Consider the following 22,841-nt stretch of genomic DNA (forward strand, 5'->3'; position numbering starts at 1 on the left):
TCACATTAATCTATCTTATTATATTATATAGATTTTAGTTTTCAAAGTTAGTAATTCATATAGTAGCGACATGTGTCATGTATATCGATAATATTTTGACATGTGTGAAAAGAAATTTATTTAATAATATTAGTAAAATTAAAAAAATCTTAAAAATAAAAAGAGAACAATTAATATTTTTAAAAAGTAAATAAAACCAAAAGTAATTTATTATATCACTAATTTTAATAGGAAAGTTATTTATTAAATTACTAATTTCAATAGGAAAATATGTGCAATTATTAGGGAAAATATTTGCAATTTAATTGCAATTATTATTTATTACAATAATATATAATAAAAAGAAATTTATACAGAAAAATGATTAAAGTATGAAAAGGTTTAATGAGTTAAAATTAGTGATGCTGAAAAAAAAAGTGTTAAAATTAGTGATTAAACCCAGAGTATAATTAAAATAATAGTCACCTGAGGCGAGGGCTGTTCCTCCTACCACTGCGGCAGCCGCGAGGTTAACCGCCACATTTCTATTTGTGTATAGCATTTTTTTTTCCAAAGTCTTAGTTATGAAGATTTACCCTATATTGACAAAATGATTACTCGATAAAATTGTGGGGCTTGATTAATACGATATGGAACACGCTTTGTTCGTTCGCATGTAACGTGTGCGTGTGTATTTGAGTTTTATAAAAGAATATGAGTTTTTAACCTTAATTTGTCTTTCTTTATATTTTCGTTTAAAAAAAAAGTTGGGGACTGTAATAATTAATGACACGGCATAAAACAAAAAACATACACGTACAAATATGCGAACAAACCGTTTGTGAATGCTGCGTGATGTCATCCAATCAAATCGATTACTAACTAGTACTATATTAATGAATCCCAAATGACAAGTCAATAAATATATATACACATAGATTAAAACTAAGAAAATCCCACAGTTCAATATTTTCTATAGTGAAAGCAAAATGCATTTAATTAGAATTCTCGATCTCGTCTCATCTACGAAACAAAATCCAAAGCAATACCTCATTTTTTTTTAAAAATAGTCTTTGTTCAAACTTCAAAGTATTGTATTCTTGAAAGAAAGATGAGTGACTCGAGTATTTCTCTCCCAGGCGTGATAATCGAGGAACCTCTTTCGTTTCTCTCTTCCGGCGCCGGCGAAGCTTTTCTTTGCCGGCGTCGGGACTTAACCCAACTCCTCTCTCTCCGTTCTCGCTCTCTTTGTCTTGTTGTTGTTCTAGTTTTAGTTTTAGTTAAGTTCTATTTCCCCTTTAATCCCTTTATATCCCCTCCCACTCATCTAACCTCAATCACCGATCTGAATTCCGAAGAGAACAGCTGCTGGCTGGAGTTTCCCTGTTCCTACATGCAAAAAGACTCTTTCCCGGAGATGGTATCTGATGACCCAACTATTATCAGATCTGGAACTATGATCCACCAAGAGGAGACCTCATATCAGACTTCAGAGATGGCGGAAGTAGACCTTCTTGAACCATCGATTACGCTGAATCTGGTGAGGATGTCGATGGCACACGACGGCTCTCCCACTCTGGCATCGAGTTCCTGTACCGGAGATCTTAAGCTCCATTCTGTTACCTCAAGCTCCATTCTCAACCTCCAACCACCAGCCCTCTCTTCACCGGAGATGACTGAGACCCTGAATCTGACATCCGCCCAACCTGGCCGCCGCATGATCCGTACGATACACCCGCTTGAGAAACTAGGTTTCCCATTGTTGGGCCCAACAAATCTCGGCCCACTAAGGTTTTGGAGCCCGTTACTATTAGATGTCGCAATTGTTCCTCATATGCTTTTATCCAGGTTTGCTCGTAACTCAAATCCTTCCCACCCTAGGCAATTAGTGTGTAGATTTATGGAACCATTTGTTCGAAGACTGCATTTGGAAAGTAAATCACCATTGTTGCTAGATTGGTTAAGGCTTTCTTTAGGGAACCTGCTTTTAGTTCTACCCTTTGATTCGGCTCTTGAAGGCAAATGCCTGAATGAACTCGGCATTATGATCCAGACCATAAGGCGCTGTGATCACCGATGTATCTTCACGCTCCCTTCACCATCTCGCTTGCCTACTAAGAACTCTAAACTGCAATTTTTTAACTTTGTGAAGTTCCCTCCCAAAACTCTAAAGATCAGTGGCATTATGATCCCAATTCCATGGAGTGGGGGTTACCACCTTTTCTGCCCGAGTTGCACACAGTACCCAGTTACCCTGTCCATCGCTCCTTTTATCCTCAACCAGAGCATTTGCAACCCTGCTCACACCTCTGCTAAGGCTCTACTTCGAGTAGACATCCTCACCCCGATGAGGTTCCCAACCTTGGTTTATTTAACGTCGCTTAGTCTTCAATCGAAGTCAGCGGCCAACTTCTCTTCCACCGACTTGTCTTTGGAAGTTACACCGATATTGCTTGACCTCACAGGCTCCATAATCTTTCACAGGAATTGGTTCATAGCTCTCAAGACTACAATCTCGATGACCCCTATCTACTTATGTACCTTTGTTATTTTGGCTTTGGGGATTGCCTACCTTTGTTGTTATTTAAACTTTGTATCTTACCTTGTATGTGGTGTTCTATTCTAATGGAATGAAGCATATGGTTATCAAAAACAAAAAAGAAAGAAAGATGAGTGAAATAGATAGCATACCTTAATATACAGATTTATTTACACAATCAATTAATGTGGAAATGATTTGATATTAAAACTTTGACTGAAAAAAACCAGACAAGTGTGAGAAAAATATTGATTCAGTCTGCTGATAAATCTGTCTTGATGAGTTTTAAAGAGAAGAACAACATGAATCATGAAGAGCTGGTCTATAGAGTAGATGAAAACATCCGCGATGCAGAAGATTCCGCAATCAGAGACATCAAAATAGTTTGTAAATTATAAGAAATTAAATTTTTTAAAAATTTAATAAATATAAAAGATAGCTCATATATAATAAATACAAAACCAGACAAGTGCGAGGAAAATATTGATCCAGTCTACTCATAAATCTGTCTTGATGAGTTTTAAAGAGAAGAACAACAATCATCATGAAGAGCTGGTCTATAAAGTAGATGAAAACATCCGCGATGCAGAAGATTCTGCAATCAAAGACATCAAGAATTTCGTAGGCTCGGTTTTCATCAGTAAGAGATCAGTCTTTCCTGAAAATGATGGGTTTATCTGTTGGAGTAAGCTTGAGAAAGGCTTGAGAAGGAAGTTAATCCTACTTCTACTTTAATTGGGTTTACTAAGAGATAAAGATCAAGTGTATTTAGAAGATATCTAAATATGTGTGATTCATGTTAGGATTAGGATTAACAAAGTCTTATATAAGGATATGTTGAGGTGTGACATAACTTATGAGGTTTTGAGAGAAAGAGAGATTGAGAGCTTAAGTTTTAAGAGATTTTCTTAAGCTAATAAAGTGAGTTAAACTTTTAATCTTGTGTTCTTAACGAACCTCTAAATTCTATATTTGGTATCAGAGCTCTGCTCGATCATCAAAGAAGGCATGTCCGAACTCACAGTCGCGTCACCACGACCTAAAGAAGGAGGAGGCTCGTCCTCCATTGTTTGTCCCATGCTAAACATGACAAACTATACTGTATGGACGATGAAGATGAAGATTGCACTCAAAGTCCATAAAGTCTGAGATGTTATTGAAGCAAAAACCTATCAGATCAACGAGGAACAATGTTAGTAACTAATGTGATCGCGGCACTAGTCAATTTTTACAATTAAAGATTTTGTCTTGTGTTATACAAAAACTTTGTTTTAAGATATTTGTAAATTATAAGAAATTAAAATGTAAAAGATAGTTCATATATATAATAATAATACTAATTCTAATTTTAAATTACTAATTCTATAAGAAAAAAAGAATTAAGAAAATTATACAATTAATTACTATAATACTATAATTTAATAAATTATACTGTCAATTATTAATCCTAAAAGAAAAGGATTGTAGATACTCACCTTTACATAAACAAATAATTTTCTCATAATAACGTCTTTGAATTTTTGATTAATTTATGATATTATTAGTATAATTTTATTTGGACAAGTAGTAAAACTATTATGTATCTATATATACATTTTTGGAGACAACTATGAAATAAATCCTAAAGTTTAGTACTATTTATAGGGAATGCCATTGACATTAAATATTTTTAATTTATAAAATTAAATAAAAATTAAAGATAATATTTTGCACAACCAAGATTTCTTAAAATTAAGAGATTTTGAAGATATTAATACTCTCTTTAAAATCTCTAACTCCACCATTTTTAAACAACTTACCCAGATATCTACTTAATAATTGTTGATCTTTCTTCTAACTAAACAATTTATAGAAACAAACTAATTTGACAAAACTAATATTTAATGCTAACAATAAAGATATCTGCAAATCACAAACTAACATTTAAAGGAGTAAATGTATTCATCCGATTTAAATGTAATATAAAAAACTATTACTCTAATGAATTTAAGATAATTACTATATTATTATATTCAATAATTTAAATTCAATAACTTTTATATTTTAAACTAAATAATGGCAAAACATTATATTTCAGCACTGTATACATTTAAAATCAAAGGTTTGATATAATTCATATATTATAAAAAAGTAAACATAAAACACAGTTATCTATATATTTCTGGACTATACTGTATAAGGGTAGTACATTTAAAAATATTAATAACTTACATATATAGTTAATCTGTTGTACAAATTACAATTTATCTTCTTATTAAAAAAATATAATTCCGCGGTGTACCGTGGGTAAATATCTAGTCAGATTACAAAATATGAAACAAATACACTTAAGATATTGTTACTTTTTCAAATATGAGATAAAATCAGTTTTCAGTTTTTTATTTGAGAATTATATTTTATTAATTTTTATTTTCTTTACAATATTAAGTAAGATATAAATTTGATATATCTGATTATAAATTATAAATGTTACTCATTGGGATTGAGTACATAGAATTAAAATCTGATTTTATTATCATGTAATATACAAAGAAATTATATTACAAGATGGAGTGTGTAAAATCTAATGAAATAAAATTATATTTTGAATATAACTTAAAATTTCAAATATTTTTTTTATATCTGCGCTAATACGCGGATCTAATCTAATAATAAAGTAAAGTAATGAGATAACAAATAAATAATTAAAGGGAGATTCTCAAAAATAGCACCAAAATAAGTTTTTGTTCCAAACTTAGCACAATATCTCTAAAATTCCAAAAATAGCACTAATTAATTTTCTAAAATTAAATCATAAATTCAAAATACTAAACCCTACCCCTCAAAACTATACCCTAAATGTGAAATTGAGAACCCAAACATAAAAAAAACAAATTCTAAAAATTAATTTTAAATATTTTAATGTGTTAAATAGTGCTATTTTGGAAATTTATGGAATGTGTGCTATAGTTGTCCATAAAACTTGGTTTAGTGCTATTTTAGGGTATTTCTCATAATTAAATTAATGAACAATTAGGCCATTAAATTAAAAATGATGGACCGTAAGTGGGGGATTAGTTGTCTGAATACCGTTGACGAAAGAACAACAAAGGCGGACCTTTTCCACGCGCTCACCACACACACTACTCTCTCTTTTTTTATATATCATCAATCAAAAAATCCATAGATCGTCTCTTTCAGATTACGATCGCTTCATTAACAGGTTTCTTCATCACCCGACAATATTATAATCCAAAAACCCAAGTTTCCAGAAAAAAAAATGCATGATTTTTGCTTTACTATCCCGTACGGGATGATTCTAATCGGCGGAGGATTAATCGGGTACATGAAAAAAGGAAGTATTACGTCTTTCGCCGGAGGTGCAGGCACTGGGTTACTACTCATCCTCGCCGGCTATATCAGTCTCAAAGCTTTTGAGAAGAAGAAGAATTCGTATATCGCTATTGTTCTTCAGACAGGTTCGAAAAATTCTTTCTTTCCTTTTCAGCGATCTGGGTTTTTTATTTCATTGACTTATTTAAGGAATGGTTTGATTTTGTTATTTAAAGGTTAAGGATCTTATTGGAAGACTAATGATCTAGAGATCTGAATTAAGTAGTCTGGTTATATGAATATGATGATGATCTGGTTTGTGTGATGATGATGCTAGATTTGCTAATTAAAGATGAAAGCCAACTTTTTTTTTGTTGTGTTAAGGTCTTCAATTGTAGCAGTACTTAAATGAACATTAAGAATGCATTGGTTACAACAACAAGGTTAATAACTGAAAGGGTGGTGTCTTGTTTGAGTTGTAAGATGTTGTAGTTGAGTAGATTCCTGCTTTTTAATTAGTGTTTTTGCCATTGATTGACACAGCATCATCAACCTTAGACAAATTTAGCTCACAAAATCAATTTGTGTTTTATTATTTGAAGAATCTCCAGTGACTGAAACTGGTTGAATGTTTCTTTTTTTTTATACAGTTATCGCAGCTGCTCTCACACTAGTCATGGGACAACGTTACTTGCTGACTGGAAAGATTATGCCGGCTGGTTTGGTTGCTGGGATCAGGTTACTAATCTTCCTCTGTTCTTCTGTCACAGATATCTTTGTTTGCATCTAAAATTTGGTAGTTTTAGTTTTTTTACTCCATTGAGTTAACCTTAGAACCATTTCTGTATTGCAGTGCTCTCATGACCTGTTTCTACGTATACAAGATTGCGACTGGTGGCAATAAATTCCCATCAAAAGCTGAATGATGGTTATGCAGGAAGCTCTGGTTTTTTTCTGGATGATACTCACTGTTGTTGAATTTGTCGATTAGAAAACTTTATGGTGTTGTTGACAATGCTGCTGTCATAACACCTTCATAGCTTGTATTAGTCAAAGAATTGCATATGGTTTTATGTGTTTCTGAGATTAGTTTTCTTGTCATCGTGTTTTTGTTAACCACAAACTGTGTTGAGCCATATTATATATATGAAGATATCTGACGTTTTGATACACACTTGTGAAAAAATAAAAAATGGAAAATGATCCATATGGAAGTTGATCCTCTAAACTTCTTAGTACCTTGTGGCATTATAACAACAAATTTTGAACTGTGTTTGATCTCTCCTTAAGTATTCACTGATTCATGACTGCAAGTTAACTTTTGCAAGAATATTGAAGCTGGAGCTAAGTTATGCGATAATTCTTTGCAGAAGTTAGAGAAAAGGCTGTGCCCTGATGAAATGGTGAATTTAAGCTAAAGGTCCTATCAGTGGAGGTGACACATAGTCTTAGAAAATGTGGGTTTTTTTTCTTTCACACTAGAAATGTTAATTATGGAGACCCAATGTGCTCTTTAGAAATAATTTCTCATGCTAGTAATCTTTACTTAACCAGTTGACAGCTAAAATCTCTTTTTTATCCCATTTTCAAAATAGTGACATTATTGACACAAACGTAGCAAATTTTCAATTAATGCTACCGCAGAATCTGATTACGTTTTTAGCTAAATCTTCCATTCAATGGACGTAGTAGTTTGTGTAGATTATTGCTAAACAGCTCACGGGTTCATCAATTAGTCACTTATTCTTCATTCCATCTTCAGCGAAAAGAAAGTAAAAAAAGAAGCACTGAAAGCTCTCCACTACCATGGCATGCCCTAGAGTGGTTCTTCTGATTCTGATCAAGTTCTTCATTTTACAAACTGCTTTATCAAGTTCTTGGCGAACGTTGAGTGGTTAGCAGTGCCGTGCCTCATATATATAGGCCACATAATATAAAAGAATTGTAAAGCCGCATATATCTTTTTAAGTTTAGGTTATGTATTTAGTTTGAAATGTGTTTACGTTTTTTAATGTAAAAATCTATAATATTTCGTTTGTTATTAATTCTTCTTATTTCATATTTCATAATCTTTTATTTGCATTATTAAAGTATTATATAATTTATTAAATGTTTGAAATAAAATGAAAACTACATAAAAGTTGAGAACTTGTATTAAAAATTTATACGAAAAGATATTATTAATTAACTAACAAAATGCTAATGTGTAATAGCAAATAAAATAGACTCTCAAATATCATGCCATCTATTTTTTATTGTTACATTAGCATTTTGTTAGTGTGGTTGCAAATTTTTAACTTTCATGTGGTTTTTCAGTTTTACTTAACATCTAATACATTATAAAACACATATGTAAAAATATTTTACTTATATTTTGTTTATATTTTGCATATGTTTTGCTTAGTTTTTTCTAATATATATTCAATATTTCAAAGAACCAAAAAATGACTAATTTGCTGCCATATATAAACAATCACACCTACAATTTATATTTATATAAAATTTAATGTAAACTATACTCAATATATCAATCAATCAGATAATTTATATATATGTAGATGATTTTTTCACAAAATAATATAAATATATAAACAATTAAAAATACATATCATCTACGTTTCTGATGGGTAACCATCTAGTATATATATATATATATATATATCATTTTTAACTTCTTTTTTTTTAACACAAAACAAAACCATTATTTTTTGCCTAAGTATATGAACCTAAGCACATCACTGGTGGTTAGAGACAGAGTTCTCTCACTTTTTCTACACTACACATGATTTTTTTTCGAAATGTTCTTACAGTTTCTTGATGTCTTTTTGGCAGGGAAACCTCCTCCGGCTGTGATTGCTCGAGGCGGGTTCTCTGGTATATTTCCAGATTCCAGTATCCAAGCATATCAGTTGGTGAATTTAACAACTTCACCAGACGTAACAATTTGGTGTGATCTTCAACTAACAAAGGATGGTGTTGGAATCTGCTTTCCCAATCTGAATCTTCACAATGGTTCTACTGTCATGAAATTTTACCCAAACTACAAAGAACCTTTTTCTGTTGATTTTACATGGAGGGAACTCTCTAGTGTGACATGTAAGTAGGTTTGGAACCCTCTTCTTGCGAGTAAAGATTTCTAGATAATTTAATGTTCAATCTTTTGAAAGTAACAACTCTGCAAATGTTTCAGTTCAACGTTTCTGATTTCTTAACTCTAGTCTTTACCCCTCAACAGTGACCCAGGGTGTTTACTCAAGAACACCAATATTCGATGATAATTGGCCGATAACAAAAGTGGAAGAAACGGCAGCTTCAAGCCTCTGGTTGAACATTCAGGTATAATGTATTTATCATACACTCTTTTATTGCTCAACGTGTTTTCCATATATAACATCATAGGTCATCTTCTCCCTCTACTTATCGTTTCTACATTTAATTTACAGGACAGTGCTTTCTACGCGCAACACAATTTGAATGTGAGAAAGTTTGTTGTCTCTATGTCAAGACGCGTGAGATTCAACTTCATATCTTCTCCAGAGATCAGTTTCTTGAAGAGCATGAAGAAAAGTGTCAAGCCGAATGTGACAAAACTCATCTTTAGGTTTCTGAACCAAGACCAAATAGAACCGTTCACCAACCAATCTTACGGCTCTCTTGCCACGAATCTAAGTTATATAAAAACGTTTTCTTCTGGAATTCTTGTTCCAAAATCTTACATATATATGGCCCGTAGATTCATATCTTTACCTACAACCCCACACGTCGCTTGTCACTGATGCTCATAAAGAAGGTTTAAAAGTTTTCGCCTCGGAGTTTGCCAATGATTATGTAATTGGCTAATTGCTTATAACTACAGCTATGATCCAACGGCTGAGTATCTATCTTTCATTGACAACGGAAACTTCTCCGTTGATGGTTTCCTATCAGACTTTCCGGTAACTCCATATCGAGCCATCAGTAAGTAAAACAGAACTCAAATTTTATCTCTCTTCCCAATGCATTGAAATGTATTGCATATAACTTTAGCTATGATTCTTGTTTTCTTTCCAAGATTGCTTCTCTCATTTGGACACAAAAAAAGCAAAGGAGCAAGGTAATGCACAAGAGCAACCCATTTATATATGTGATTGTTAAATATTTTAACTGCATTTAACCGTTTGGTCTTGCAGCTAAGATAACTATTATTTCGAAGAATGGAGCGAGTGGAGATTTCCCGGGCTGTACTGACTTGGCGTATCAGAGAGCTGTAAACGAAGGGGTTGACATTCTTGATTGCAATGTCCAGATGTCTAAAGACAAGATCCCCTTTTGTCTGAGCTCCATTGATCTTATGAACAGCACTAATGTCATCGAAACTAGCTTCAGAAATCTGTCATCAGTAGCTGCAGAGATTCAACAGAACAAAGGGATCCACACTTTCAGCCTGACCATGTCTCAAATACAAACCTTGAAGCGTAAGAGCAAAATCAAGATTCAATATAAAGACTTTGAATGAAGATTATATCTGAATTGGGCTCTGTTTCTCCTTTTATTGCAGCCACTATTTCGAATCCTTTTAGGAACTCCGGTTTGATCAGAAACCCAAGAAACAAAAACGCTGGAAAACTTCTTACACTATCCTAGTTCTTGAATATTTCAAACGGTTACAGCTCTCTCTTAGGCATCTTGATAGAAGTGGAGGGAGGAGCTTTGCTGCAAATCTTGTCTGTCAATAAGAACAACACATGATTCTTTTCTTGATATATTATTTTCCGTTTCTTAGAATGCAGCATATATACTGGAACATCAAGGAATTAGCGTGGTTGATGCTGTATTAGATGAGCTGAAGAGAGCTACTAATCAACAAAACCAGACAAGTGTTTACGTTGAAACATTTAGCAACGAGGTTGTAAGTGTTTTAGTATATCATTCTTCTAACATGTCAAATTTAGAAGAGGATATTAATAGGAATATAGAAATGGATAAACATGTTTTGAAAATCCAACAAAACTAAATTTAGCTTATTTGATCTTTTAACTCTCTTCCAATGGATTCTTCACCCAAATTTAACCATCCATCTCTCTCTCTCTCTCTCTCTTTTTTTTCAAAGAAAAAAGAAAACAAAATCAACAGTGAAACATAAGGGAAGGATTCTTAGTAGCAAAAATTAATTCTCATTTTTGTTTGTTCCTTCTTCTTTGAGGCCAAAAGAGACCAGATTCATTTTTGGTTTCTTCAAAGGCCAAACCTTTTTTCTTATTTTCTCAGCAAACCCTTCTGCCATCTTACACAAATAAAAAAAGAAAAGAAAGAATCTGTTCGTCTGAGAATTATCTCGATCCCTTTTGGATCCGAGGTTTCAAGAACGTTCATGAACTTGGAGTAATCAAGCATCTTCTTGTAGTAATTATCCAGGAAGATAAAGATAAAACAACACACAGATACAGAATGAAAATAAATTGCTTGTTCTGTTGTATGTCTGAGAAACGGTTCACCAGACGATCATCATCACGACAAAGCATCAAAGACTGCATTGATGCAAAGAACAATATAACTACATTTGAAAACATCTCTTTTAAAACAGGTCCGTCTCTCCCAGTTTTGTTTACCTTTTTCATTATGTAGATATAGATTCTCAAATTCCTTAAAATGTTTTCTATCTAAACGAAGCTGAGACGTATTTGCACATACCTGCAGATAGCAGTAGGCGAAAATACATAGCCGAGGAGATAGCAAAACTCGGGAAAGGGAACATCAGTGCTCATATCTTTACATTCAGAGAGCTCTGCGTCGCCACCAAGAACTTCAACCCTGATAATCAGCTCGGTGAAGGCGGATTTGGAAGGGTTTACAAAGGGCACATAGAGACCCCGGAGAAAGTACTTCTCTCAAATAAACACATCTCTTTCATAGTCTCTCTTCAGCAGTTTGATTCTGATTCTTTCATCTTTAGGTTGTTGCAGTTAAGCAGCTAGACAGGAATGGTTACCAAGGGAATAGAGAGTTTCTTGTGGAAGTCATGATGTTGAGTCTCTTACATCATCAAAACCTTGTCAATTTGGTTGGATACTGCGCAGACGGGGATCAACGGATCCTTGTCTATGAATACATGCAAAATGGCTCTTTAGAGGATCATCTTCTAGGTAACATAACAGTCTAAACACCATAACGACATGTACTTTCACATACATCCACACATTTCTAAAGATTACCTATATACTTCAGAATTGGTGCGGAACAAGAAGAAGCCGTTGGATTGGGACACAAGAATGAAAGTTGCAGCAGGAGCAGCGAGAGGGCTTGAGTATCTACACGAAACAGCTGATCCTCCTGTGATCTACAGAGATTTCAAGGCCTCAAACATATTGCTTGACGAAGAATTCAACCCAAAGCTTTCAGATTTCGGTTTAGCTAAAGTTGGTCCAACAGGTGGGGAGACTCATGTGTCAACGAGAGTGATGGGAACATACGGGTATTGTGCGCCTGAGTATGCTCTCACAGGACAGCTCACTGTGAAATCCGACGTTTACAGCTTTGGAGTCGTGTTCTTGGAGATGATCACAGGAAGAAGAGTCATTGACACCACAAAACCAACTGAAGAACAGAACTTAGTCACTTGGGTATAACAATAATGCAAAAGTTCTTCAATCTTTTTCAATCTGATTTGTTTTTCTTAATTGGGGTTTTGCTTATACAATGCACAGGCGAGTCCACTGTTCAAAGATAGGAGAAAGTTCACGTTAATGGCGGATCCATTGCTAGAAGGGAAGTATCCAATAAAAGGATTGTATCAAGCGCTTGCAGTAGCAGCAATGTGTCTCCAAGAAGAAGCAACAACGAGACCAATGATGAGCGATGTAGTCACTGCGCTCGAGTACTTAGCCATGACCAAAACCGAAGAAGATGGACAAACTGTAGAAGAAGAAGAAGAACAAGAAGAAGACGAAAGATCCAAACTTTGAGTTTGTTTGTTTTGTAATTAAATGATCGGTTTTTAGGAAATTTGAGGACTTTTGGAGTTCACGAAAGAACATTATAATGGATTTGCTGAGAATCATATGTTCTATTAATCGATGATGATCTCTGGATTTGAGCGAAAGTTTCAGACTTTACTCATCGTTCGTTGTTAAGAATTTAAAAAAATCGCAACTTTTTTTTGGAAAAATGTCTTTTTTTTTTTTTAAATTTAATTGTGTTGATTAATTTAAGAAGATAAAAGGGGTAAAGGGGTTTAAGGGTTTGTCATTGAGTAGTAAGTAATGGCGACCAGCTCAGCTTTGTGAAAAAACGACAAAATCGACAACGATAAACCCTACTTCTCTGGAAGAAGACGCAATTCCTCCTTCAAGCTGGGGAGATTAGCTTCGCTTACGGCCATGGGGGTTTCTCTTCGTCACCTCTCTCCTTCCTCTTTCTGGGTTTCGCGTCGTCCTCGTGTTTCTTCTTCTTCTTCAATTCTTTCTTTTCTTGTGCCTCGCCGTAGAATCATTTCCAGGTTTACACCCCTTTTTTTTTGTTATCTGTTCTCTTTCTCTCATTTTTTGTGGTTTTGTTGAAGGGTTCGTCGAGAATTTAGCTTACTTATTCGTCAATTGCTCTGTTTCGTAAGTCTTTTTGTTTGGTTATATAGCGACGATTCAAGTTTTGGGGTAGTTGAAAAAGCAGGTCAAGTTGTGGGTACTATTCAGTTTCTCACTTAGGAGGCTAAGTTGTTCTTGTGAAGGTTTCATACTCGAGTGTCAAAAAAAAGTTATTTAGGATTCGGCTGTTGTTTAAGTTAGAGGTGGTTTGGTTATTATTCTGAGCTTGAAGGTGTTTCTCTTTGTGTTGATAACATTTTTTTGGTGCTTTATGATTTTCAGAAAAATAGCTATCATCAATGGAAATTCCGGATATTCCACTGCTACGACTGATTGTGGGGGTTCCCATGGATTTCAGCATTCGGGTCATCAACGGTCGTCCTCTGTTGAGTTTAGTGGAGAGTGGAAACTTAATTTGGGTTCTAAGACGGCAAGAATGGTTCCGCCAACTGTGAAACAAGCTGGAGCTGTGAGTGCTTGGAGGGATGAAGTCAATAACTTGAGAGGAAGAAATGGCGAACATGCTAACAACAACCAAGATGATGCTTTTGGTAACGGAAGTTATTATTTCAAAGGCTTTGTCCCTAAAATAGATGATGTCCAATCTTATGGAAACGGCCAGAACTTTGATTACAAGCTGAAGCAAGGAAGTGATATTACCACACTTGATAGAGAATTGAATGGATTTATGCAAACCAATAGTATAAGAAGACCGGTCGTTGCATTACCAAGCAAGGATATTGAGGTTGAGGGGAAAACAGACATGACTCTGAGAGGAGATAAGGATGCACATGGAAAACAAAGTGATTCGTCTCTTGACAATGCAAGCTATAAGAAATCAGCAACCGTTTCCCAAGTGGAAAAATGCACCAACCTGTCGAAAGTCCGAGCAAACCTCAAGAAAATATATGAGAGAGTTTTTGTTGTTGATGATGTGTATACTGCAAAGAAAACCGTGGCTAAGCTCATGAATGAATATAGGAATCTTGTCCATGCTTGCGATACAGAGGTATGTGGTCATGTGTTTGCTAACACATTGTTGTTCACATGGCCTAGAAATGCTTATGTTCTAGACGTTTCTTATAATACTGCTTGTACTCTGGTAATCAATTCTGTAGGTGTCCAGGATTGATGTGAAGACTGAAACACCTGTGGACCATGGGGAGATGATATGTTTCAGTTTATATTGTGGATCAGAAGCAGATTTTGGAGACGGAAAATCATGTATCTGGGTAGATTTGCTTGGCGAAAGTGGAAGGGATATCTTGGCTGAGTTTAAGCCATTTTTCGAAGACTCATCAATAAAAAAAGTGAGCTAAAACGAGAAAAAACTTGCTGTTTATTCAGCGAATTTTGGATAATTTGGTGTTACGAATCTTATTTAGCTTTCTCTCTTGTTGTGTGTTTTCTTGAAAAAACGATTGGCTATTTCTTCACCTTGCCTCTCCTTTGTTTAGTTAAAGGCACTAATGACTTCTAAATCATGTTTTGTTTTAATTGTGTTAATCATTTATAACCTTGACCTTTTCTTGTACTTATAGGTATGGCATAACTACAGCTTTGATCACCACATTATCAGAAATTATGGAATCAAGCTTTCTGGTTTTCATGGTGATACGATGCACATGGCACGATTGTGGGATTCATCAAGACGGATATCTGGTGGTTATTCGCTCGAAGCACTTACAAGTGACCCAAGAGTTCTTGGGGGAACTGAGACAAAGGAGGAAGCAGAATTATTTGGTAAAATATCAATGAAGAAGATTTTCGGCAAGGGGAAACTGAAAAAAAGATGGATCAGAGGGGAAATTGGTGATCGTTCCTCCTGTTGAAGAGCTACAAAAGGAGGATCGAGAAGCTTGGATTTCCTACTCGGCGTTGGATTCAATAAGCACACTAAAGCTTTATGAGAGCATGAAGAAACAACTGCAAGTGAAGCAATGGTTTCTTGATGGACATCTCATTTCAAAAAAGAACATGTTTGATTTCTACCAAGAATATTGGCAACCTTTTGCTGAACTTCTTGCCAAAATGGAAGCGGAAGGAATTCTTGTAGATAGGGATTATTTGGCGCAGATTGAGATTGTAGCCAAAGCAGAAAAAGAAATTGCTGTTTCGAGGTTCCGAAATTGGGCTTCAAAACATTGTCCAGATGCGAAGCATATGAATGTTGGCAGTGACACGCAATTGCGACAACTCTTTTTTGGTGGCATTACTAACAGGTATGCTTCTTAAGTCTTGGTTTGGACTTCCTTATCTTTCCATGTATGTGTCAAATAGATGTTATCTTTGGAAGAAACCATGATATTTTGGAATTTGACATGTACCATATCATTTTATTACAAAGAAAACTAAGTGCATGACACTCTTGTCTCAGAATTTGGTGAAGATTGTAATCTTTTTCCTTGCTAAAACCAAACACATACATGCAGCTCTCAGATTGAGTTTATGATGCCAAATAAGAATACATAATTTCATTTCTTAGTGCTTATTAGTTATTACTGATACTAAATTTTGTTAATTTCTGTTACAGTTGTAATGGTGAGGATCTTCCATATGAAAAACTTTTCAAAGTTCCTAATGTTGATAAGGTGATTGAAGAAGGAAAAAAGACAGCGACAAAGTTCCGGAATATCAAACTGCATAGGATTAGCGACAATCCTCTACCCACTGAAAAGTTCACTGCCTCAGGCTGGCCCTCTGTTAGTGGAGACACCTTGAAAGCCTTAGCTGGGAAAGTGTCTGCAGAATATGACTATACGGATGGCGTTTTAGATACTTCTCTAGAAGAAAACACTGGAGATGATGATTTTATTTCGCTACCAGATGAAATTTTAGAAACACAACACTCCAATACCTCTGATGAATCAAACACATCTGCTTATGGAACAGCATTTGATGGGTTTGGAGGGGGTGAAAGTGGAAAGGAGGCTTGCCATGCTATTGCCGCACTATGTGAAGTTTGCTCCATTGATTCCTTAATATCAAATTTTATTCTTCCTTTGCAGGTATGTTTTTCTTTTAAAACAATGTTCCCTGGATTTTGAGCTACTGAATTATTTTCCAATAGCGTATCCTTTCAGGTTATTTTTTTATGGAATTGGTTTTCTAAATGACAGGGAAGTAATGTGTCAGGAAAAGATGGTCGTGTCCACTGCTCCCTGAATATTAACACTGAAACTGGTCGCTTATCTGCTAGAAGGCCAAATTTGCAGGTACATGGCTTGAACTTAGTTTAAGAGTTAGCTTGAATGGAGATGCAATCAAGTAACTAAGCTTCTCTAATTTCTCTACTGATGAACCCTTTGTAGAAAATTAAAATGTTGTGGTATGATGAGCTAGTACATCTTTGGATTCGAAATGCGCAATGTCTATTTTTACTTGGAAGCATAGTACATCTCGAATTTGTGTGTAGAGTTTAATCGTTTTCTGTCTAGAACCAACCTGCATTGGAGAAAGATCGGTACAAGATCCGTCAGGCCTTCATAGCATCACCTGGAAATTCACTGATTGTTGCTGATTATGGACAGGTGAAATTATAGTTATATCTACTTTTTTTTTTTTATGACTTGTGAGCTAATTCACTTGTTGACTGTGAGGCGGGTTTTTTTTTATCTTCAGCTTGAACTTAGAATTCTAGCGCATCTTACTGGTTGCAAAAGCATGATGGAAGCTTTCATAGCTGGTGGAGACTTCCACTCGAGAACAGCCATGAATATGTATCCACATATTCGTGAAGCTGTTGAAAATGGTGAAGTGCTCCTTGAATGGCATCCACAACCTGGACAAGAGAAGCCGCCAGTGCCGTTATTGAAGGTGAATCCTTGTTTTATGTTTTTAACAGTGATTTTGGGGAAAACCTTAGAAAGCTTGGTTTCTAAGTCTTTTATTCATTTTGCTTATATAGCTTAAAAAGAATAATTCTATTAGTGCTGAACCGAGGGAAGCTAGACTTTGTTCCTGAATTCTTCTAAAAGCTGGCAAATTATTTTCTTACTTATTCAGGATGCCTTTGCTTCTGAGAGAAGAAAAGCAAAGATGCTTAACTTCTCGATTGCGTATGGGAAGACTGCTGTTGGACTTTCTAGAGATTGGAAGGTATATTAAGCCGTAAAAATTGATATGAACATGGTTGATTTATTAGAATAAGCTTACAGTAGCTTATTTTCCACCTTTTAGGTTTCAAGAGAAGAAGCTCAAGAAACAGTTAATCTCTGGTATAATGACAGGCAAGAAGTCCGCAAATGGCAAGAACTACGCAAGAAAGAAGCTATAAAAAATGGGTATGTAGTCACTTTGTTGGGAAGGGCTCGTAAATTCCCTGTATACCGTTCACGTGCCCAGAAGAACCATATCGAACGAGCAGCAATCAACACTCCTGTTCAGGTTTGTATGCGCTGACATCAGATCTTAACCATCTTGAATTCTATCGACTCTAAACCTCAATCACCACTATTATTACAGGGAAGCGCAGCTGATGTTGCTATGTGCGCTATGCTGGAGATATCAACAAATCAATGTCTAAAAGAGCTTGGTTGGAAATTGCTTCTACAAGTAAATACTTCTCAGTTCTCACAGATTCTTTACATAACGAAAAGCTTAGATGATTGTTTATCTAAATGATTCCTCTTGGGCTACACACAGATTCATGATGAAGTAATTTTGGAAGGACCTAGTGAGTCAGCAGAGAATGCTAAAGACATAGTAGTGAAATGCATGAGTGAACCCTTCAACGGCAAGAATATTCTCTCAGTCGACTTATCTGTTGATGCTAAGTGTGCTCAGAACTGGTATGCTGGCAAGTAAGAGGAAAATAGTAAAAAAGCTCTCTCTACTGAAACCTAACAATGAGGCAGAGTTTTGAGGATTTTTGTTTGTCTCGTTGGTCCTGTGAAAGTCTGTTCATATATCTGTGAAAAAGGGTCATTTTCTTTATCCATAATGAAAGCTAATTGTCACCATCTTTGTTTTTTTATATGCTAAAACACATTGCTGTGTAATTAATTAGTAGGTTTGTGACATTGCTTGAAGAGTATTAAGTGATTTTAACTTCACAATTTTGCCTGGCACTAACATTAATATTACATAGAAAGGGCACCAATTCTCCAAGATATCTAACAATCCAATGGTGGAAAACTAACCAATTGGAAAACAAGTAATCTTATCAAAAAACGAAAACGAGTGGATGTTATCAATTAAAGTCCAGGACGAAGCGTGGAGGCAGCCATGGCTTCCATTCCATGCAGAGCTCCTTCTGCGAGCTTATTCTTCTCTACCACCAACACTACTTCTTCTTCTTCCTCACTTAAGCTCCCCTCTCGGTTTCTTGGAACTCGGGTTGTAAAGCCCCGGCTCCGACTCGGACCCTCCAATGGGTCGAGAGCCACTTGCTGGTTCAAGTTTGGAAAGAATGGCGTCGATGCTGAGAATGCTGGAATCTATGGCAGCCAGTCACGTGACGATTTTGACAGAGACGACGTAGAACAGGTTTGTTTCACTTCTAAGTTCTTGAATCGCAGAAAGTAGTTGAAGATAGCGTTTTGAAACGCAAACGCAATTGTCAATTAAAACAGAGGAAATGTTTTTAGATAACTTTATTGTCGTTTCTTGGTGATTTGCAGTATTTCAACTACATGGGGATGCTCGCGGTGGAAGGTACCTACGATAAGATGGAGGCTCTTCTCAACCAAAATATTCACCCTGTCGACATCCTTTTAATGCTAGCAGCCTCGGAAGGAGACAAGCCTAAGATTGAAGAGCTTCTCAGAGCTGGTGCTGACTACACGGTTAAGGACGCTGATGGCAGAACCGCTCTTGACCGAGCCAGCAGCGAGGAGATCCGTGACTTGATCCTTGGATCCCTCACTCAAAAGGCTTGACAAATATGTCATTTCTTTGTCAGAGTTGGCTCTTTCTTACAAAGAAAGTGATGTCTGTTTTTGTGTACCCTAGTCTAAATCTCAGTTGTCTTACATTAAGTTTGGTCCAAAGCCTCAGGGAGCTGCAACTTTAAAAGTAGAGATTGATCTTATACCAAAAGTTAACCTTTTTCTCCTACCAATCGTTCATCATCAATTGTTATAGAACAAGTACGCAAAAGCTTTCTAAATGGTTATTAACATAATGTCTGAGATTGTCATCAGTACAGTAGAAAACAGACATGCAGCTGCTCAAACATCTCTAAAATCCCTGAGAAACGCAAGTATCTAATCTTGTGATATCAGTCGCTGCTTGACTCTGAATTCATTCACTCAGCAGAATTCTCGTGCAACAGTACGTACTCTCGGCTGCACCAAAAGAAAACAAACATGTCAAGAACAGGAGAATCCAGATGTTAACCCAAATAAGGTGCACAAACAAGCACATATAATTACAAAGAGAAAATGTATACGATAATGATTTATAATGGAAAACCAGAACTGAAAGTGTTTCCATTAGTATTACCTGCTGTTGCCAAACTTTATGGTGTCTTTCTCAAAAAGCTCATAATATCTCTGTGGTTCAATAGGATTTTCCTGAAAAAGGTAAAAGAAGTTCTGATTACAAACATTCGAATCTACCATGATAAAGAAGCAAGCAAGAAGGAATACAATCGGGCACTTACATTGATATATGTTTTGTTGGTACTGCCAAGATCCATTATGTAAGGCCTGCAAGGTGAGATATTATGGGAAATTAAAATTTAGCCTAAAGCACGAAGAGGAACAAATTTAAAGCAAAATGAAAGAGTAAACAGGTTTTTACTTCACTTGCTTCCCCATCATTCCATCCGGTTTCTCCTTTTCCACTTCCCTGCGAAAAGCACATTCACAGTGAGATATATGTGTTAACCTTAAAACCCTTATTCTCATTATTGTCATCAATTTTACTATTCAAAAGGATAACTACACGTCAGGAACCTACCGGTACTGAATAACAGCATGTTGTTTGCTACACGATGGATGATCAGTGGGAACATCAGCAATCCTTCTCTCACGTCCAAAGAGATAGCAGCTTTGGCGATGTAGGTAGAGAGGCTCTGTTAATCCAACACATTTCACAAGAACAAAAATCACATACATAAATCTGAATATACAGTCACTAGACTACAAATACAATACAATGTTTAAGGATTCAAACTGAGAATGACACGGCAAACCAGTCACAAACGTATCATATCAAAGAAGCTATTGTTCCTATTAGAGCCATGAACATTGCATAATAATATTCATTGCAGTTAAATTGACAAGTATCAAGCAATAATGTGGCTACTTTTAGTAATCATGCTAATATCTGGATACACAACCGTCAAGACCACAGTTAGGTTTACAAGGCTAGACTCTATCAAACGTTCTCGAGCATCAATTTCATTAAATGTTTTACTGCATATTTTGTGGACAAATAATTGACGTTCACCACAGAAAGATAGTTTAAGTGAAATACATAGAAGAGAAATGAACCACTACTTCGACAGATGGAGAGAGGATTAAAAGACTCACCATTCAGTGGTTCACCATCCTTAAAGACATACAGTCTCCATCTTTCGCTGGGCTTTCTAGCCTCCGGAGGCTCACTGAAGAGGAGTGTGATACCTGCAAAGGATTCAATCAGTCACGGAAGCATGCCTATTGTGAAATTTAATGCGATAAACCTCCATCTTCGTTCTTGGGAGCAAAAACGGAGTTAGCAGTCAAAAGAATAGCTGCTAATGCAGATGCTTATATATTGAAGCTCCTAGTCTCATCAGCTATTAACTATTGACCAATGAAAACTTTCACGCAATGACAGACACAAATGCATACAAAATAAAGAAAATTTGACCTGATAACAAAGGAAGATGTTTCACAGTTCAAACAGGCAATGAAGATACTATGGCAAAAGTTTATACCACAGGGAAATGGTAACAGTTGATATTCTTTAATCAAATGCCTGGATCAGAAATATCACCTCTGTATCTGTTGGTATCTTCAGCAAGTTTCCCTGATAGCTCAAATGATGGTTCTTCCTGCAAGATATATCAAAATTGGTTTTGAAGTGTAAATGCATGGATAAGCCAAGAAACCTCAAAATGACATTGGAATTTGAAATTCAATAGACGCTGATATGATACCTTTTTCTTCGCTGCCAGAGCCTCTTCAACTGCTCTCATCCTCGCGACTGAATCTTCCTCGGCATTTCTGGTGTAGAAAACCCATAACATGGTTAAGAGAAAAAAAATGAAAAAGTGTAAAGGCTAATCTAATAAAAAGAAAACTCACAGCTCCTCGCCGCCCCTTCTTTCAATAGACCCCTGAAAAGAAAACAAGGTAATCAAAATGACTGAAGAAAAATCTGTGGCTCGCAGAAAATAATAAATCTGAAAAGCGACTATAATCTATATAATGAGCTTCTACTAAAAGAAAAGAAAAATGAGAAGGGACGTTACTGGATATGCTGAAGGGAATGAAAGACACTATCTATAGTCATTTAGCAGAACAAAAATAGCTGGCTGCAGGTTCTAGTTATAGACTCAGGCGAAAAACTAAATCACAGGATTCAAACAAACTATTAAGTGAAACAAGCAGTACAGGCTAACCTCTCCTAGCATACACTAAAGCTTAACAATTTCAATCACATTATCTTTTGAAGCAGAATATGGATAATCCCAGGTAAAATAACAGTAAAAACATTCTGAGATTACGAACATCTCCAAGCTAAAGAAAGACGCAGAAATACCTCATCATGCCTTGAGGCAATAGATCTCTCTTCTGAACGCCTACTACTACTCCTGTGACTCCTATCTAACGGTGAAGTAGACCTCTCATGCCTTCCTCTAGAGTGTCTCTCATCATCCCTTTTCCTTTCACCACTGCCCTCTCTCCCTGAGCGTCTTCTCTTATCCCCAATTTCCCTATCTGTGTCTCCTTGTCTTTTCCTCTCTCTGTCCCTATCTCTTCCCATTTCTCCATCCCTATTGTCTCTCTTCTCCCTTCCTCTACCGTCATGCCTCTCGTCTTCTCTCTCTCTACTTCTTCCACCTTCCTTCTCGCCTTGAGCTCTTCTCAGTCTCTTCGTCCGTGGTGAAGGAGACCTTGAACTTGGAGCCATTACTTGAGACAGGTCGTTTCCTCTCTTCTTTGCCTTCCGAAAGATCAAAAATTGAGACCAGGGTCGGTACAAGAAAAAGGAATGTAAGCTCTATAGAACACTAAACCCTAGTTCCGAAACGCATAACAAGAACTAGAGGAGGAGCAAAGCCCTAAAATCTACAGATTTCGAATACTAGTTTCAGAAGTTTCCGGCATAATTAAGGGTTGCGAGTATCACGACGGCTTAAGAGAATGATGGTGAGGCTAATTTACCTGGTGGCCGGAACTGTGACTACTTCGGCGGAGAGAAGAGGAGAGTCCCAGTGAATAATAATCGCAGAAATAAGAAGAATCAGAGCAAAACGAGAAGACTCAATTAAAATTGGTGTCTTTTGTAAATAAAAG

The 22,841-nt window shown here is 35.9% G+C and overlaps 5 protein-coding genes and 1 pseudogene across 5 annotated transcripts; 5 read left to right on the top strand and 1 right to left on the bottom strand.

Annotated features, from left to right (window-relative positions):
• Positions 1-4,819: 4,819 nt before the first annotated feature.
• Positions 4,820-7,000, top strand: LOC104746463 (protein FATTY ACID EXPORT 6). Its single transcript, XM_010467946.3, has 3 exons — positions 4,820-5,976; positions 6,481-6,568; positions 6,684-7,000. Exons 1-3 carry the CDS (start codon positions 5,778-5,780, stop codon positions 6,754-6,756), a joined length of 360 nt encoding a protein of 119 aa, XP_010466248.1. The 5' UTR covers positions 4,820-5,777; the 3' UTR covers positions 6,757-7,000.
• Positions 7,001-7,636: 636 nt separating this feature from the next.
• On the top strand, positions 7,637-10,823 carry LOC104748372 (glycerophosphodiester phosphodiesterase GDPDL5-like; annotated as a pseudogene).
• Positions 10,824-10,877: 54 nt separating this feature from the next.
• On the top strand, positions 10,878-12,974 carry LOC104746464 (putative serine/threonine-protein kinase PBL23). The gene is made up of 5 exons (XM_010467947.3): positions 10,878-11,393; positions 11,507-11,688; positions 11,763-11,952; positions 12,035-12,429; positions 12,514-12,974. Exons 1-5 carry the CDS (start codon positions 11,258-11,260, stop codon positions 12,769-12,771), a joined length of 1,161 nt encoding a protein of 386 aa, XP_010466249.1. The 5' UTR covers positions 10,878-11,257; the 3' UTR covers positions 12,772-12,974.
• Positions 12,975-13,033: 59 nt separating this feature from the next.
• LOC104746465 (DNA polymerase I B, chloroplastic/mitochondrial) lies at positions 13,034-18,350 on the top strand. The gene is given in 13 exon segments (XM_010467948.3): positions 13,034-13,304; positions 13,672-14,398; positions 14,508-14,699; positions 14,931-15,173; positions 15,175-15,611; positions 15,923-16,397; positions 16,509-16,604; positions 16,827-16,919; positions 17,011-17,205; positions 17,395-17,487; positions 17,569-17,775; positions 17,854-17,943; positions 18,034-18,350. Coding segments are annotated over 13 exon segments (3,129 nt in total). The 5' UTR covers positions 13,034-13,185; the 3' UTR covers positions 18,196-18,350.
• Positions 18,324-19,446, top strand: LOC104746467 (protein LHCP TRANSLOCATION DEFECT). Its single transcript, XM_010467952.3, has 2 exons — positions 18,324-18,876; positions 19,011-19,446. Exons 1-2 carry the CDS (start codon positions 18,616-18,618, stop codon positions 19,266-19,268), a joined length of 519 nt encoding a protein of 172 aa, XP_010466254.1. The 5' UTR covers positions 18,324-18,615; the 3' UTR covers positions 19,269-19,446.
• Positions 19,398-22,832, bottom strand: LOC104746466 (FHA domain-containing protein DDL). Its single transcript, XM_010467951.3, has 11 exons — positions 22,710-22,832; positions 22,084-22,488; positions 21,627-21,658; positions 21,479-21,545; positions 21,316-21,373; positions 20,868-20,960; positions 20,293-20,407; positions 20,134-20,181; positions 19,994-20,039; positions 19,834-19,904; positions 19,398-19,676 (listed from the first exon to the last, which is right to left on the bottom strand). The coding sequence occupies exons 2-11, from the start codon at positions 22,453-22,455 to the stop codon at positions 19,637-19,639; spliced, it is 942 nt and encodes a 313-aa protein (XP_010466253.1). The 5' UTR covers positions 22,456-22,488; positions 22,710-22,832; the 3' UTR covers positions 19,398-19,636.
• Positions 22,833-22,841: the final 9 nt, after the last annotated feature.

Source organism: Camelina sativa, chromosome 15 (genome assembly GCF_030686135.1).
Source record: "Camelina sativa cultivar CO46 ecotype springtype chromosome 15, ASM3068613v1".
Taxonomy (NCBI): domain Eukaryota; kingdom Viridiplantae; phylum Streptophyta; class Magnoliopsida; order Brassicales; family Brassicaceae; genus Camelina; species Camelina sativa.

What these genes read in the sequence shown, in the direction of transcription:
- LOC104746466 (XM_010467951.3), bottom strand. Translation starts at nt 22,455, where the DNA reads ATGGCTCCAAGTTCAAGGTCTCCTTCACCACGGACGAAGAGACTGAGA. An exon ending in CTCTGGCAGCGAAGAAAAAG is followed by an intron (nt 21,374 to 21,478) that starts GTATCATATCAG and finishes TATATCTTGCAG; the next exon opens with GAAGAACCATCATTTGAGCT. An exon ending in AGATACCAACAGATACAGAG is followed by an intron (nt 20,961 to 21,315) that starts GTGATATTTCTG and finishes AATCCTTTGCAG; the next exon opens with GTATCACACTCCTCTTCAGT.
- LOC104746464 (XM_010467947.3), top strand. Translation starts at nt 11,258, where the DNA reads ATGAAAATAAATTGCTTGTTCTGTTGTATGTCTGAGAAACGGTTCACC. An exon ending in TTTAGAGGATCATCTTCTAG is followed by an intron (nt 11,953 to 12,034) that starts GTAACATAACAG and finishes TATATACTTCAG; the next exon opens with AATTGGTGCGGAACAAGAAG. An exon ending in AACAGAACTTAGTCACTTGG is followed by an intron (nt 12,430 to 12,513) that starts GTATAACAATAA and finishes TACAATGCACAG; the next exon opens with GCGAGTCCACTGTTCAAAGA.
- LOC104746467 (XM_010467952.3), top strand. Translation starts at nt 18,616, where the DNA reads ATGGCTTCCATTCCATGCAGAGCTCCTTCTGCGAGCTTATTCTTCTCT. An exon ending in ACAGAGACGACGTAGAACAG is followed by an intron (nt 18,877 to 19,010) that starts GTTTGTTTCACT and finishes GGTGATTTGCAG; the next exon opens with TATTTCAACTACATGGGGAT.
- LOC104746463 (XM_010467946.3), top strand. Translation starts at nt 5,778, where the DNA reads ATGCATGATTTTTGCTTTACTATCCCGTACGGGATGATTCTAATCGGC. An exon ending in CGCTATTGTTCTTCAGACAG is followed by an intron (nt 5,977 to 6,480) that starts GTTCGAAAAATT and finishes TTTTTTATACAG; the next exon opens with TTATCGCAGCTGCTCTCACA. An exon ending in GGTTTGGTTGCTGGGATCAG is followed by an intron (nt 6,569 to 6,683) that starts GTTACTAATCTT and finishes TCTGTATTGCAG; the next exon opens with TGCTCTCATGACCTGTTTCT.